The sequence below is a fragment of the Saccostrea cucullata genome, unplaced genomic scaffold (assembly GCF_032062105.1).
Source record: "Saccostrea cucullata isolate Sc308-1 unplaced genomic scaffold, CSIRO_AGI_Scuc_v1 ctg14704, whole genome shotgun sequence".
NCBI lineage: Eukaryota > Metazoa > Mollusca > Bivalvia > Ostreida > Ostreidae > Saccostrea > Saccostrea cuccullata.
This window is the reverse complement of record NW_026919709.1, coordinates 1-15,661: the sequence shown is the minus strand read 5'-3', so window position 1 is coordinate 15,661 and position 15,661 is coordinate 1. Positions and strand designations below refer to the sequence as shown.

The following is a 15,661-nucleotide window of genomic DNA, read 5'->3' as shown; positions in this document are numbered from 1 at the left end:
ATTGTTCAAAATTATACTGTTTATATCATCTTTTACGCATTTAATTCTGTATTTCATTGTTTTAATATTTTATTAATGATTTATTTTTCACTCATGCTTTTAAGATGTGTGAAAATAAAAAAAAATAAAAAAAGAAATAGCTTCATAAATGATTCGAAATCTCTCCCTAGCACAGGGTTTGCTCCGAGACTGACTGCTCTACGAAGTATATGCGTTATCGATGTCTGTCAGTGTGATTTAAATGAACGGATTTGTTGAAGCGTACATTTTTTCCAATTTTTTCGATTTTCACATAGAATGGGTTCAGATTTACAGATTCCATTTGTTGGACGAATGAAATAGATTTCGCATTTTCGTTTCCATCATTTAAGCGTTAACGGAGAATGGAGACTTGACCCATTCATGTTCAAATTTCATTTTTTTACAGATCTAGTAAACCAATTTTCCACTAAATATGCTTAACTGTCAACTTTGAAATCAGTAAAATAAAATGATAAAATGTTTTAAAGATGACATTACTGAGAACATGATTTTAGAAAAATATACTTTTTCTGTGAATTTTGAAAATTGAGACACATTTTGTCTCATAGCGGGGGATTGTCCACGCCTTATACGCCCTCTTTCTTTGCTGTAGTATAACTTCACATCATTATAAGATGTGTTATTGGGCCCCAAAAAAGATATGCATTGAAACATATGGAGATAAAAATGTACCTTATAAAAGTAATCACTGTCTGCTTCTACACACAAATCTTTTGGGGTTTTTATCGGATCGATAGAGCGGGGCATATAATGTTTTTGTCATGTTGTTTGTCTGTTGATCTGTTTGTCTGTCTGTTTTTCGCCCTGTTTTATTTTCGCCTTTTCACACCTTGAAACAATTTTGCCCTATTTTAAATTCGCCCAGTTACAATTCTGTTTAAGAAATCATGCTGTGTATTTTAAATCTGCCCCGTTTTAAATTCACCCACCTGTGGGTAGGGCGAAAGAGGTGAAAATAAAACGGGGCGAAAATTTCCCTGTATACAGTACTTCATATTTGGTATGCATACTCTACTAATTCAGCTCTTTCAAATGGCACCAAGGTCAATGACCTTGTCACCTTGGTCGTGACCTATATGCTAAAAATAGACTTTTTGATGCTTGTTGATGATACGGGGATATCAAAAAAGCTTCGTCATTTCGCAAGTTCTATGATCGATATAATGACCTTATCAGCAAAAACGATCTATCATTTATAAAGTCGAATGCTGATTGACATTCTTTTTAATTCAAACTGTTATAAGATTATTTTTCACACGTACTAAATTAGCTGCAGTTATTCCCATTTACTCAATCATGACAAGGAGGACATTTGGTTTATTATCTTGGAATACTTATTCCTTCGTGGCACCTCATCCCATCTAGCTCTGTTTTTGGTTGCTTTAGTGCATTTTATTTTCAGTTAACCGATTAACACCTAAACATTATTGCGCGTTTACAGCTAGGACACCTTTAATTAGATTTGACAACTAATTCTGCCAGTAAAACGGACTTCCCGATATATATATATATATAGAATACTTTAGAAAACTTAGCTATTGTATACCTGTGCCTCCGCAATGAAATCGTCTGATGATCTTCTTTTTTATACCCCCCGCTTGAAAAGCGGGAGGGTATATAGTAATCGGTATTTCCGTCCGTCCGTCCGTCCGTCTGTACGTCCGTCCGTCCGTCTGTTACGCTTTGGGGTACCCATCTCTTATCCGCAACTCCCCTTATACCACTGAATGAAATTTGATGAAACTTTCACAGAATCTTTATTACATATTGCCATTGTGCACCTTCTATTTTACTTCTTGATCCGACACATATTTTGGGTTTCCCATAGCAAAACATGGACACTGCCATTTATACACATATGGGAGGCGGGGGGTATCATTTAGTGAGCCCATTGCTCACAGTACCTCTAGTTTTTTAAGGAAATGTTTTGTTTAACTTATTTCAATGCAAAAAAAGATTTTATAACCAATTAAACATATATCGTGATACGAGTACATATCGTTTCATGGCTTAAGTAGATGTGAACTATATCAATATAGAAAAAGTTGCATCATCTCAGCCTTAAATATTTGATCAGAGAACTATAATTATATATTTTACCTAGATACGTTTGTTCTTTTCTTTAAATTTCTTAATTTCTGTTTTATACTAGTACTTCTTTAAATGCTGAAGTATATTACCTTCTGTTTATTTATAGTGTGTTTTGATGACTTGGTGACAGTACCCAGAAGGAGACTCAGATGAAGTCATATGGATGTGCTTAACATGAATGACAAGGAACCCACAGGTATGTGAAAATTACCCCCCCCCCCCCCACCCACCCAGCATGCCATTCTTTATGAATCTTGGTTCCTCATTTTTACTTCATTTGCCCTGATTATTACCTTTTTTCATTCTCTTCCAACAGAAACAAAAGAGTCAGTCACCATTGTTCCTTTCACTAGGCCCCTAATTCCTAATAAGTATAGAAAAAACTAGAGGTACTGTGAGCAATGAGCTCACTAAATGATACCCCCCGCCTACCATATGAATATAATGGCAGTGTCCATGTTTTGCGCTGGAAAATCAAAAATATATGTCAGATCAAAAAGTAAAATAGGAGGTGCACAATGGCAATATGTAATTAAGAATCTGTGAAAGTTTCATTAAATTTCCTTCAGTTGTATGAGAGGAGTTGCGGATAAGAGATGGGTACCCCAAAGCGTAACAGACGGACGGACGGACGGACGGAAATACCGATTACTATATACCCTTCCACTTTTCAAGCAGGGGTATAAAAAGACACTTGCATCTGACGTTAAAGAGGACACGTAGAAGAATTAACGGTGTTGGGTAAGTTCAAATTTCTTCAAAAGTGTTGAAAAGTTATAATCTTCAGCCTGATAGGAAGTGGTACATGTATTATCATCTACCACCAAGATACTGAAATGAGAAGCTAAAACCAGACAGGAATTTGAAAACAAGTGAAAAACAAAAGACTGGTGGACATTGACCCTCCAAGAATGGAAATGAGCACCTATTTTAATATCAATTCTCTGTAATTATCAAACAATATCAATAATGCTTGGCCACGCTACATTTTCAATTTCTATGAAACTTTTTGTGTGTACTCACATTGTCACATCATTAATGGTTTTATATTTTTTTATTTCAAAAAATGTCTCGTTGCCATGGTAACGGCACCTATTGTTTCCCCTGTAAATTCTTCCCAAAATTTGACCAAAAAACGAGATTTTGTAGGTTTTACTGAATAAAAATGAGGTTAAAGGAAGCAAGAGAATGGGAAAATCTACTTTTGTTTCAAAACTACCATTATTCCTCTCTAGTATAACAACATAATTTTTTAAAAACTGTAATTCTACATAATGGCTTAACAACGCTTAGCTTTGGGGATTTTGGCATTTTGCCAAATTGAGAAAATTACCATTTTAGACCCTTTTTCAAAGCCATTTTTTAATACTTTGCACACTGATTTGAAATTCAGGAAACAGTGCATTGTATAGATGGTACATAAGTTAGTTTAAATACATTAAAATATTTATGGGACACTTCAACATTTTTTTTTAAAAGCTGATGAAAAATTACCCAAAATCTGCAAAATTTCCATATTTCAAGGAACATATGCACATTTCATTAGGTTCATATAGAAAATATATGTTCCTTTCTACCTGTTTTGATGTCATTTACAGTAAAATTAGTCCATATCTAGGAGAAGTGTCATCTAAAAATATTCACATCCCATTTTCAAGAGCATTAATACATGTAAATATGTTCTTAGATAAGAGAACTGTGAACACCTGCACAAAATGCCCCCCCCTTTCCGTAAAATTGACAATTATGAAGTACATGTAGACTAACCAGGGCATGTTTCAATTTTCCTTCTCCTATCCCCTTAGATAGAAACTAATATGAAATAAAATTTTCCATATCCATTCTCTATTACTATGGAAACAGGAATGCAAGATTTGTTACCATGGAGACAGGAATACCGGATTTTTAACCAAAATGGCTGCGTTTAACTTAATTCCCAAAACTACACTTATTTACTTTTTTATAAAACCTGTGTAATGAGTTAAATGTGAATGTGAACTAAATTTTTTGGCATCTTAAATTTGCATCTTTATGATGTTGCAAAAATATAATGCATTTTGTAATGCTATGCCAAGTAATTGCAAAACCTTGTGGCTTTTACTTTTTCAAGATTTGGTCAAACTTGAAAAATTCTGAAATGAAACTAAAACAAGCAGGGCATTCATAATATTTTACTCATTTCAACTTCTTACTTTGTATAATTACTTACTAAATTCATGGGCAACTGCAAACCACAGATACTTTGAATGAAGTAAAAAATTTACCCTCCCCCCATTCTGATTTTTTCTTTTAAAACTTATGAAACATGGCTTTAAACTTGAGAAAAATTACATTGGTTTAAAAAAAAAATCACATCCTCTTGGGTAAGTTATCTTGGATTCAAACATAAATATCCAACAATGGAAAACTTTGAACAGTGTTTGGCATATAATTAATAATTAGGTTTGCAATGGATCTTTTGTATTCTGTAAAGTCAGTTGAAACAATGCCCCCCCCCCCCCCCCCATGAGACACTGTCCCCCACAAGTATCATTTTAAGGAAGTTCTTCCTTTCATTTTACTAGGTTCCTGCCAACATCTCATCACACCAACTATATCAATCTCCTTTTCTGTTTTTTTCACATGTAAATATAAATTCTGAAAACAAGAGAACTTTTCGCTTTTTTATTTTTTATATATGCAACATTTAGAGTACATGTATTCTCAACTACGGTACATATCATTAGATTTACATAACAAATTCTACTGTTTCTGCTGCTCTGAAAATCTTGATTTTTCAATTTTAGAGTTTTTGTTTGTCAGGCATGTACCAATAATGACCTACATTGACATACGCAAGTAACACTGATAATTAGTTAATGAGAATTATGTTGAGTTGAGTTTTTTTGGCAAGGTACAGGATAAAGCATGATAAGTTCTAAAACATATTGTTTTACAGCATAAGATTTGAGGATGCCATCACATAATATGATAAACATGTTCCTATTATACTTGAACTTTGACATCTCAAACACTGATATCTTGAAGACAGTGGGTACAAGTATGTTGAAGTAGGTTGGAATTCAGCTTTTAACATGGCATCCCTTCTCAACCTGCAATGGTAAATAATTCCTGCACTTTCCAATATACACTGATTTCAAGCTAATTAAATGTGTATGTAATCCTTTAGAAAGTTGTTTTCTTTATTCTAGTATAATAATTCTTCTGTTACTGGGCAGGTATTAAATTTTGTTTAAAAAAAAGAAATAAGCAAGGTTTAAATTTAGATATAAAACTGAAATATTTTTTAACAATTAAAGGACAGATGATACAAACAAACTTTTGTCAAAGAATTTGAAAATAACAACTGGGGTCATATTTAAATCAGTAAAATTAATAACTTTCTTCAAGTACTTTTTAATTTTTAGTTCATATTTGCATAAAAATGGAATTTGAAGTGAAAAATATTTGTATAGATTAATAAGGATAGTTTCAAGAGGGCAGACTTTTGAACATCACAGAAGGTTTACAATTTCTTAATATTCTAGAAATTTATTAATAGCATCATTAATTTGCAATTAAATTATGCCAAAAAATATATACCAATCCAGGCATCCATTTTTTGTTTGTATCATCTGTCCTTAATTTACTTTCATATTTTAAGAATGGTTACCTTGAAAAGAACAAAATCTAGGCTGTCCACTTTCTTGCAGAATGCACTTGAACTTCAGTCATGGCCTATTTGGTCCTGTTTTGGTTTACTGGTCTTACTTTTTCTTTATTCATCTTATATGGTAAATCCTTTGATGAAAAAATGATGAAAATAATTATTTTCCTAGGAACATGATCAAAAGGAAAATTCATTTCATTCATACACAGACATGTTCATGTGTGTGATCATCTTACCAGTAGTGAATATTTGCCCGAGTATCAAATAATTTTTTTAGAATATTATAAAACATGGTCAGTGTGTATAACACAAATATCATTATAAATCAGAGGTGAATATTCTACATACATGTACATGTATATGGTTTTATTATACCCTCCGCTTGAAAAGTGGTAGGATATACCGTAATCGGTATGTCCATCTAGCTGTACGTCCATCTGTCTGTACGTCCGTCTGTCTGTTACGCTTTAGGGTACCCATCTCTTATTATCCGCAACTCCTCTTATACCACTGCAATGAGTGAAATTTAATTAACCTTTCACAGAATCTTTATTACATATAGCCATTGTGCACCTCCTATTTTACTTTTTGATTCGACGCATATTTTGGGTTTCCCGGCCACAGTAAAACATGGATTTGTCATCAGTTATAACCATATGGGAGGCAGGGGGTAACTATCATTTAGTGAGCTCATTGCTCACAGTACCTCTAGTTAAATTTTGTTTTAACACTAATACATATGTACAAGTGTACATATATATTTTTTAACTGTTTGCTAGTTGAAAAGATTATCATTATTCACACAAAATTGAATTATAGATTATTATGTACCGCTACTTCACAGACGAATGAAAGAGTCTATATAAACAAAAATAACTCAATATTTCCAGTGCATTCTTAACCTAGATCTATTTTGTCAATTCATATAGTACAGTTTTGGATATATATCATAAATTTAAAGTTTAAAAGATAGAAGCTATTAAATAAAACAATGACATCAAAACAAACATGGTGTTTTCCTATTTTCTGCTTATGAACATCACATGACCATATTTTGCTGATATATAGAATACTAGGCCTATTTAAAAAACTTAGCTACTTTATGCTTGTGCTCACACATTATAAACGTTTGATGCACTTTTATTATAGAAACAAACTTGCTCTAGTTAAATATTTTAACAACACAATTCTGTAAAATATGTGCCTAATGCCAATAAAGAATTGAAATAATAGGATAAACAATGAATGAAAACTGACAGAAGTGGAAATTTATATTATAAAGATAAATAATGTTCACTTAAAAGTCTCTCTCACCACATCATAAAAAGTAAACCTACTGAATGGCACAGATTTTATGGAACATACTAAAGACCTGACATACTAAAGACCTGATATACTAAAGACCTGATATTTTGACCTGATGAAATAAAAATTATCAATTTAAACTTTTATTTCATATTTTTGAGGGAAAATTATTGATGATAATAGCTGAAACTATATTAAAATACATTTTTAGTGGATAAAATTTAGATTATTTTGCTATATATCAAGGTATATTCACAAAACTTGATGACCTGATAATTTTGAATGACCCGATATTTCTACTTTACAGACCTGATATTTTTAAATGAAATGGAATTGCTTCAAATATTCAAATTTTATAAAGTTTAACATTGAAAACTGTTTTACTTTCCTGAAAATATGTAATATAATAATAAATCAGGTCATTTAAACCCATCAAGTCATTCAGAAATATCAGGTCATCATAAAATATCAGGTCTTTAGTAGGAAATCATCAGGTCATTTCAAAATCCTTTTTTTTTCATAAATTGCTGCAAAAATTTTCTTCTCAAAACCTTTTAAAATGTTTAACCTTTCTAAAAGAATTATTTAATATATCAGGTCATTTAAAACCACCCCTAACAAGTCATTTATAAAAATATCAGGTCTTCACTTAAACTATCAGGTCATTCAAAAATATCAGGTCATTCAATAATATCAGGTCACCAACTTTTTGAAAGTACTCCTTGATACAAAGTCTGTTATCCCCTATAAAGTGTAATTTGGTATAATTTCATCAATAATTTTCCAACTTATATTTGAAATATAATCTTTAAATTGATAATTTTATGATTTTTTTTTCATCAGGTCAAATTATCAGGTCTTTAGCATATCAGGTCTTTAGTATGTTCCAGATTTTATACAATCTCTATAGGCCCTATAGACATTTATATTTCGGGGGGGGGGGGGGGGGGGTTCAGCTGTATCACCAAGTGATGTTTATATGCTTCAAATTCATTTTTACTAATAAAAATAATTAATTCATTGGTCAGAAAGTCAAACTGTCAAGAGGTATAGTTCGCTTGATTTGATAAGGACCACTGACCACTACCGGTAAAACAACTGTGTATTGTAAGGCAAATAAAATTAAGAAAATATGCATTTGTTAATCTTGATATTTTTGTAATGCTCAGTATATACATAAATTTACCTTCTGTCTTCATTGTTTAGGATGTCTAGTCTTCTTTTCTTCTTCCAGACTGTAAAACTTTGATGAGGTCTTTCGCCAGAAAATGTTCATTGCTGTTTACTAAATACACATTGTACCTCCAAATGTTAGAGAGTAGTTCAAGGGAAGTAATTAGGAAGCAAAAAATGTTTCAAAATGTAGAAAAAAAGTAATCTTTACCTTTGAATTCCTTTTACATCTTTGAGTCTCCCACCAATATTTTACATATTTTGATATAATCAAATATCAGCCTTTCATAATTAATTATTACTAAATTTGTAATCAGTGTGCCTTTTTTGTTTTAAGCCTCCAAAAACTCCACTAAACCAATCACATATCTGATATGTTATAATATGTAAAATGGCCATTTACTATTGAGAGATTAAATTAAAACTACAGATATAATTACTTTAATCTGTAGTATTAAATTTAAATAATGAAAACATATTAAGTTATCCCTTTTTATTTCTGGACACAGTTTTTCTTGATAAGTACACATTTTTCAAAATTAACAAAATTGAGAATTTTGCACCCCGTTTCTATGGCAACCAAGGGTCTATTTCATAAACCCACTTTAGATTTTATAATTAATGACATAGCTCTTTAAAATTATTATAAAAAAATCAAAATGTTTTTCTATGCGTGGCCAACCAATTTTGATAATTACAGAGAATTGATATTAAATTGTTTTTATAATTACCGGTATATATTATCTGACTGTGTGTTTTTAGTGTGTGTGTGTGTGTGTGTGTGTGTGTGTGTGTGTGCGGATTACCAAGATAGAGTTGAGTTAGAGTGTGGAAACTGAATAAATTTTGCAATGTATTCTAATGTTATTGTACCTATTGTATTTTTATTCCCATTAAATAGGGGAATTAAGTTCTGCAGAAAGAAAACAAGAGGTGTTTGTGAAACACCGATGGTTTCTCCATCTCAAAGATTTATTGGTTAATGCTTTGTCTTGAAATTTTGGTACAGAATTTTTCAACTCTGAATTGAAAGTGGCTCATGACAAAAACAATATCTTGATCTTGCCACAATGTCATAGTGCAAAGGATATTGTCAATGAGATGAAGAAATTATGTCAGAGGCATAGATAAAATTTTAATATGGTCCATCTTGTGATGGGCCATTTTATGGTTTGGGTTTTCCTGTCCTTATGTCATCTGATAGCTATTTTATCTCAACAAACCAAAGATTTAAAGGGTATTACGATGAAGTTTACAGTTAAAGACATCAAACTATCCAGATCATTTTATGAATTCAATGTAGCTGAGGTTATCTTCACCTCACTTTTTGATTTTATGGCCACATCAAGTCAAAGTCAGAATTACATTATTACAATTAATACTGTATACAGGAAAATTTTCACCCTGGTTTTATTTTCGCCCCTTTCGCCATAACCTCAGGCAAAATTAAAAAGGGGCAAATTCAAAGAATACAGAATAATTTCTCAATCAAAACTGTGACCGGGCCAATTTAAAACGGCAAAATTGTTTGCAAATGTGAAAGGACAAAAGTAAAGTGGAGTGAAAATAACCCTGTATACAGTAATTACTGTGATTCCTCACTGAAAGGCAAAACTTTGATATCAAACTTATGAGGGTATAAGAATGGATTAGCTCCTTAAACTGTGACACCAATGTCAAGAGTGGGAGAGGTTACATAATCTTGAAAGGAGCCAAAAAAAACAAGATGTGTTTGTGAAAAACTGATGCCCCTGTATGGCAGCTTATGGCAAGGGTTGAATTCTCTCATATGCATGTCAAACTCCAAACGTCAAGGTCAAAAGTGTTGGTATCTAAAGGAAGGTCTTGTTACAAGGAATACACCTGTGAAATATGAATCCGTAGTTGAAACTGTTCAAAAGTTATCACCAAGATTAATGTTTTTAAAAAGTGGGTCAAACTCTTAAATACACTATGAAGTATGAAAGCCCTAGCTCCAACTGTTCAGAAGTTATGGCCAAGGTTAAAGTATGTTTCTTTTTTGTAAAAGTAGGTCAAACTTCAAGGTCAATAGGTCAAATCTGGTGGTACCCAAAGAAAGGTCTTGTCACAAGGAATACACCTGTGAAATATGAAAGCCATAGCCACACCAACTCAATAGTTATGGGATAGGTTAAAGTTGATGACGGACAGAAAAACAGACAGATAGGATAAAAACAATACTGTAAACGTATTACATTTGGCGGTGTATTCTTTTTAGCGCTTTTTGCGGAAAGATACTTCCGCTAATTCAAGTACATTGCTAAATTTCTTAAACATTGATATATGAATAAGAACATTAAGAAATACGCGAAATGAAATCTAGGCTAACTTGTTAAAAAATCATTTTCCGCTAAATATCGTACACGCTAAATATAATACGATTACAGTATATCTCAACAATCTTTTGATCGGAGGCATAAAAATAACCAAAGCTCAAAATAAAGGACACACATTTCATAACATATTTATGTATATATTTATCTATTCAATTTTAACAAAATATACATATATGTAAATAAATCATAAACATTGTACCTATTTTTATAATAATCAGTCAATACTAAAATAGTTCATTGATGAAAAACCTGAGGATGATTGAATTACTAACCTTTCAAGTGTCTGTAAAAAAATACCCTGGTATGAAGTGCACACCAGATAAAAACAGTAAGGCGATATGCATTTCAACAAGAAATACTTTTGTGAATCATCCAGCACAGGCACTTGCTGAATTTGAGTGAAAAGAAAGGGGGATGTTACTGTAGACATACTTTTTTCCACAGGGTCATAATTCCACGAAATCTCAATTTCTGTTTAATCCGCGTGTAGAAAATTATGCAGATTTCCTCGACTGTCATTATATCCCTTGCATTTATATCAAGTACTCTTGGACAAATTTCCGTGGAAAATTTGTGACCACGTACAAAGTGTAAATTAATACCACACGGAAAAAAGTACTTCCACAGTATTTAAGAGGGCTGGGGGTTGTGGTCATTTGTAGACTAAATTGATCTACTTTAGAAGAAGAGCTCCATATGAAGATGTACAAAATGCTCAAATTTCAAAACTTAAATGTATGAAATATCAAATGATAGTTAACAGCTTTTAAAAATGTCATATATATAAAAGAAGTTATAACTGATGGTTAATTTGTTGACCCTCCAGCCTCTTTAAGCTATTTCAATTATAATTTTGCTGCTAAACAAAAATACTCGTTTAACTAACAAAACGTGTTTATAAGAATGCATCCATGCATGCAAAATTAACAATCAATAATATATCATTCAACATGTTGTCACATTTAACATGATGTAAAATAAAGGTAAAATGATTTAGAATGGAATCACAGAAGCTATAATCAACAGGGATAAATAATCAACAATGCATATCTCCATGCATTTATAAATGGATACACATGTATAATTGTGTAATCGTAACAAATTAATTAATACACATCTACATATTAAAAGTTTAAACAAAAATTCGTAAAAATTTGTTTATACAATACATAACAGTTTAGGCAATATAGTCAGTAACTGCATTACATGTACTTTGAGAAAATATTCATTTGTACTCTCTTCTCTTGGTCAAAGTTATAAACAAAATCTTGCTATCTAATCATTCCAGATTATGTGGGGGAACAAAATCAAAATAAGGACTAAACTAATTCAGTACAAAGGCATGTTAATTCATGAGTTTTATCTCAATCACCATCAGGTGTTGCATGTCATTATAATGATTATGGTATAAACATCAATTTGAAATCTGAAAATTGAATAGGACAAACTTTACATGAATTCTCAAAAAAATCTTTTCTTAACATTTACATCAATCATGGTCAAAGTTATGCAAAATTCTGGACCATATTGCTTAAACACAAAAAAACAGATATAATTGTATCAGTAACATCAGCAACCATTGCTTTGTTATCAAGTGATATAAATATTCCCATTGGGTCTTGGAAAGAATGGGGAAAAACTTCCATTTTGAAAAAAGTCTACCAGTACTTCCTTGTCAGGTTTTACAATGGTACAAGTACACTTCTTTTCATTGCATAATTTTTTCAAAAATACTTTAAAGAATTTACTAATTTTTTTTTACATAACGGTAGCCGGGTACATGTTTAAACTTAAAAGTTCAAGAATTTTACAGATACATGTACCAGGTTTTCAAAAATTTTAAAAAGTATGTTTATTAAATTTCTCAAAACTCTTCTGACAAAAATTTTAAAAAATAATGATTGTTATGAAACTCTTTGTATTAAAAAATTAGCACACTATACATGTAAAAAAAAAAAATTATAGCACCCACTGATTAAAAAAAAAACAACTTGTTTTTCTTGCATCAAAACTTATGCATAGAAGTCATTAAATTTGAAAATAGCCACCATAAATTGAACAAAAAATAATTATTGCAATCACAACCGTGCTTTTGCCAAAAACTGGGCAATATTTTCAGTGTTGAGTGGAACATAGGTTTTGGTTTCTGGTGAGATGCGGAACAGTGGATCAGTCACGACAGCGGGGTTGTAGGCTTCCTTGACGTATTCCACCTTCCTCTGTTTGTGAGTGGTTGTCAGCGGCATCTCCTTGATGAAGCGGAGGAACACCGGCTGGGCGTAGTGTGGCAGGTTCTCCTCACAGTGGTGGTAGATCTTAGGTAACAGGTCTGTGTGGAACTCCACATTTTCCTTCAGTAAAATTCCCGCCATTCCAGCTCGACCATCATTACCTATTGAATAAAATACCATAAAATCCTTTGGTAAATGAATAAACTCAATATCTTTTAGTATTATGAAGTAGTGCATTGCATTTACACCCTTATAATAAATCACAAAATTATTCCCTTTTTGACATATTTTATATAAATACATATAACAAAAGATATTTTAACAGTAAGACATACATTGAGCTATAGCAACTTTTTGGGGCAGCTTAAAGTAATATTTAAACATGAACATGTATTTGTAACTTGCTGGGTCTAACAGGCAAAATGAAAGAAAAAGTGAGCTAGCTCACATACCCCACGCTCCCACAAAACTTGACGGTGAAACACATAATGAAAGACACAGCTAGTGCACTTTAAATACATAGTCTAGATCAAAAAGGGCAATAATTGCAAAATAATCTTCACATCAAAATGTCTTGCATATGAGGACATTTAAATGTGGAATGAAGTTTCTAGATAAATAATGGAATCAAAATTTCTTGGCATTATACAAATCCAAACATTAATTTGAAGTGGTTGGGGAGGGGGGGGGGGGTGAGAAATTTTCTTGAATAATAGGGCAAAACTCTTTGGGATAAAATAAAGGAATATGTCCTAAATACCTGCATAGGTTGACGAAACTATGTACAACAGTTTAAGAGGAGTGGTGCTGACAAACTGTTCATCTGTATATTCAAAATATGGCCAAAAAGTCTAAGTTGGAAAGTGTGGAAATTCCCGGAAAAATAAAGGAATCAGAATTTCCTGGTAATATGCACATCTACATATTGTGTCCTAAATATCTGCAAAGTTTAACGAAATTCTGTGCAGCGGTTTATGAGGAGTTGCGCTGACAAACTGTTCATCTCTACATTCAAGGCATGGCCAAAAACCTAAGTATTTAGTGCGGAAAGTCCCGGAAAAAATAATGGAATTGGAATTTCCTGGTAATATGCATATCTACACATTGTGTCCTAAATACCTGCAAAGTTTGACGAAATTCTGTGCAGCGGTTTATGAGGAGTTGCGCTGACAAACTGTTCATCTCTATATTCAAGGCATGGCCAAATGCCTAAGTATTTAGTGCGGAAAGTCCCGGAAAAAATAATGGAATCGGAATTTCCTGGGAATATGCACATCTACATATTGTGTCCTAAATATCTGCAAAGTTTAACGAAATTCTGTGCAGCGGTTTATGAAGAGTTGCGCTGACAAACTGTTCATCTCTACATTCAAGGCATGGCCAAAAACCTAAGTATTTAGTGCGGAAAGTCCCGGAAAAAATAATGGAATTGGAATTTCCTGGTAATATGCACATCTACACATTGTGTCCTAAATACCTGCAAAGTTTGAAGAAATTCTGTGCAGCGGTTTATGAGGAGTTGCGCTGACAAACTGTTCATCCTATATTCAAGGCATGGCCAAATGCCTAAGTATTTAGTGCGGAAAGTCCCGGAAAAAATAATGGAATCGGAATTTCCTGGGAATATGCACATCTACATATTGTGTCCTAAATATCTGCAAAGTTTAACGAAATTCTGTGCAGCGGTTTATGAGGAGTTGCGCTGACAAACTGTTCATCTCTACATTCAAGGAATGGCCAAATGCCTAAGTATTTAGTGCAGAAAGTCCGTGCAGCGGTTTATGAAGAGTTGCGCTGACAAACTGTTCATCTCTATATAAAAGGTATGGCCAAAAACCTAAGTTAAAAAGTGCGGAAACTCCCGGAAAAAATAATGGAATCGGAATTTCCTGGTAATATGCACATCTACACATTGTGTCCTAAATATCTGCAAAGTTTGACGAAATTCTGTGCAGCGGTTTATGTGGAGTTGCGCTGACAATCTGTTCATCTCTATATTCAAGGTATGGCCAAATGCCTAAGTTAAAAAGTGCGGAAATTCCCGGAAAAAATAATGGAATCGGAATTTCCTGATAATATGCACATCTACACATTGTGTCCTAAATACCTGCAAAGTTTGACGAAATTCTGTGCAGCGGTTTATGAGGAGTTGCGCTGACAAAAAAAGAGGACTGACTGACTGACGGACGGGTCAAAAACATTATACCTCCCACAACTAGTTGCGTGGGGTATAATAAACTTCATTATTTTGCACTTTTTAAAAACAGGACAAAACATGACACTACAAGATATTTTCTGTGAGCATGATACATGTATCTGCAAGGAAGCTTTACCATATATTTCTCTATCAATGAATCTGCATTGCTTTCAGAATTACTTATCATTATGAACTGGCCTGTAAGAGAGAGTATAAACTGACCTGGTATTTCTACCCCATATACGTTAGCGTCTTGTATAAAAGGTAGTCCCGTCAGAATATTGGCTACTTCATTCGTGGACACATTTTCACCTTTCCACCTGATCAAAAGAAATATTGGGATAGACAATAAATATTCTTGGAGACTTAAATCTATAATGAATAGATAACTTGAGAATAAAATTCATGGTGGAATTGACATTTCACCCATACATGTACGCACCTAAAAGTATCTCCAACTCGATCTTTGAAATACAAGAAGTAATCCTTGTCGACGTACATCAAGTCTCCATAATTGAAGAAGGCATCTCCCTCTTGAAAGGCATTTCTAACATATTTTTTCTCATTGACTGCTTTGCCTCCGAGATAAAAGCCATCTTTGTACAGAGCTTGATTA

At 32.7% G+C, this 15,661-nt stretch overlaps 1 protein-coding gene and 1 long non-coding RNA gene across 2 annotated transcripts; both read right to left on the bottom strand.

Moving 5' to 3' along the window:
• Window positions 1-4,782: 4,782 nt before the first annotated feature.
• LOC134236236 (uncharacterized) lies at window positions 4,783-8,346 on the bottom strand. Its single transcript, XR_009985570.1, has 3 exons — window positions 8,274-8,346; window positions 5,786-5,913; window positions 4,783-5,225 (listed from the first exon to the last, which is right to left on the bottom strand). It is a non-coding gene; the product is annotated as an uncharacterized LOC134236236 (long non-coding RNA).
• A 4,156-nt stretch (window positions 8,347-12,502) lies between these two features.
• On the bottom strand, window positions 12,503-15,647 carry LOC134236229 (long-chain fatty acid transport protein 2-like). The gene is made up of 3 exons (XM_062718391.1): window positions 15,488-15,647; window positions 15,268-15,365; window positions 12,503-13,009 (listed from the first exon to the last, which is right to left on the bottom strand). Exons 1-3 carry the CDS (start codon window positions 15,544-15,546, stop codon window positions 12,696-12,698), a joined length of 471 nt encoding a protein of 156 aa, XP_062574375.1. The 5' UTR covers window positions 15,547-15,647; the 3' UTR covers window positions 12,503-12,695.
• Window positions 15,648-15,661: the final 14 nt, after the last annotated feature.

What these genes read in the sequence shown, in the direction of transcription:
- LOC134236229 (XM_062718391.1), bottom strand. Translation starts at nt 15,546, where the DNA reads ATGTACGTCGACAAGGATTACTTCTTGTATTTCAAAGATCGAGTTGGA. An exon ending in CGAGTTGGAGATACTTTTAG is followed by an intron (nt 15,366 to 15,487) that starts GTGCGTACATGT and finishes TCTTTTGATCAG; the next exon opens with GTGGAAAGGTGAAAATGTGT. An exon ending in ATATGGGGTAGAAATACCAG is followed by an intron (nt 13,010 to 15,267) that starts GTCAGTTTATAC and finishes TTTATTCAATAG; the next exon opens with GTAATGATGGTCGAGCTGGA.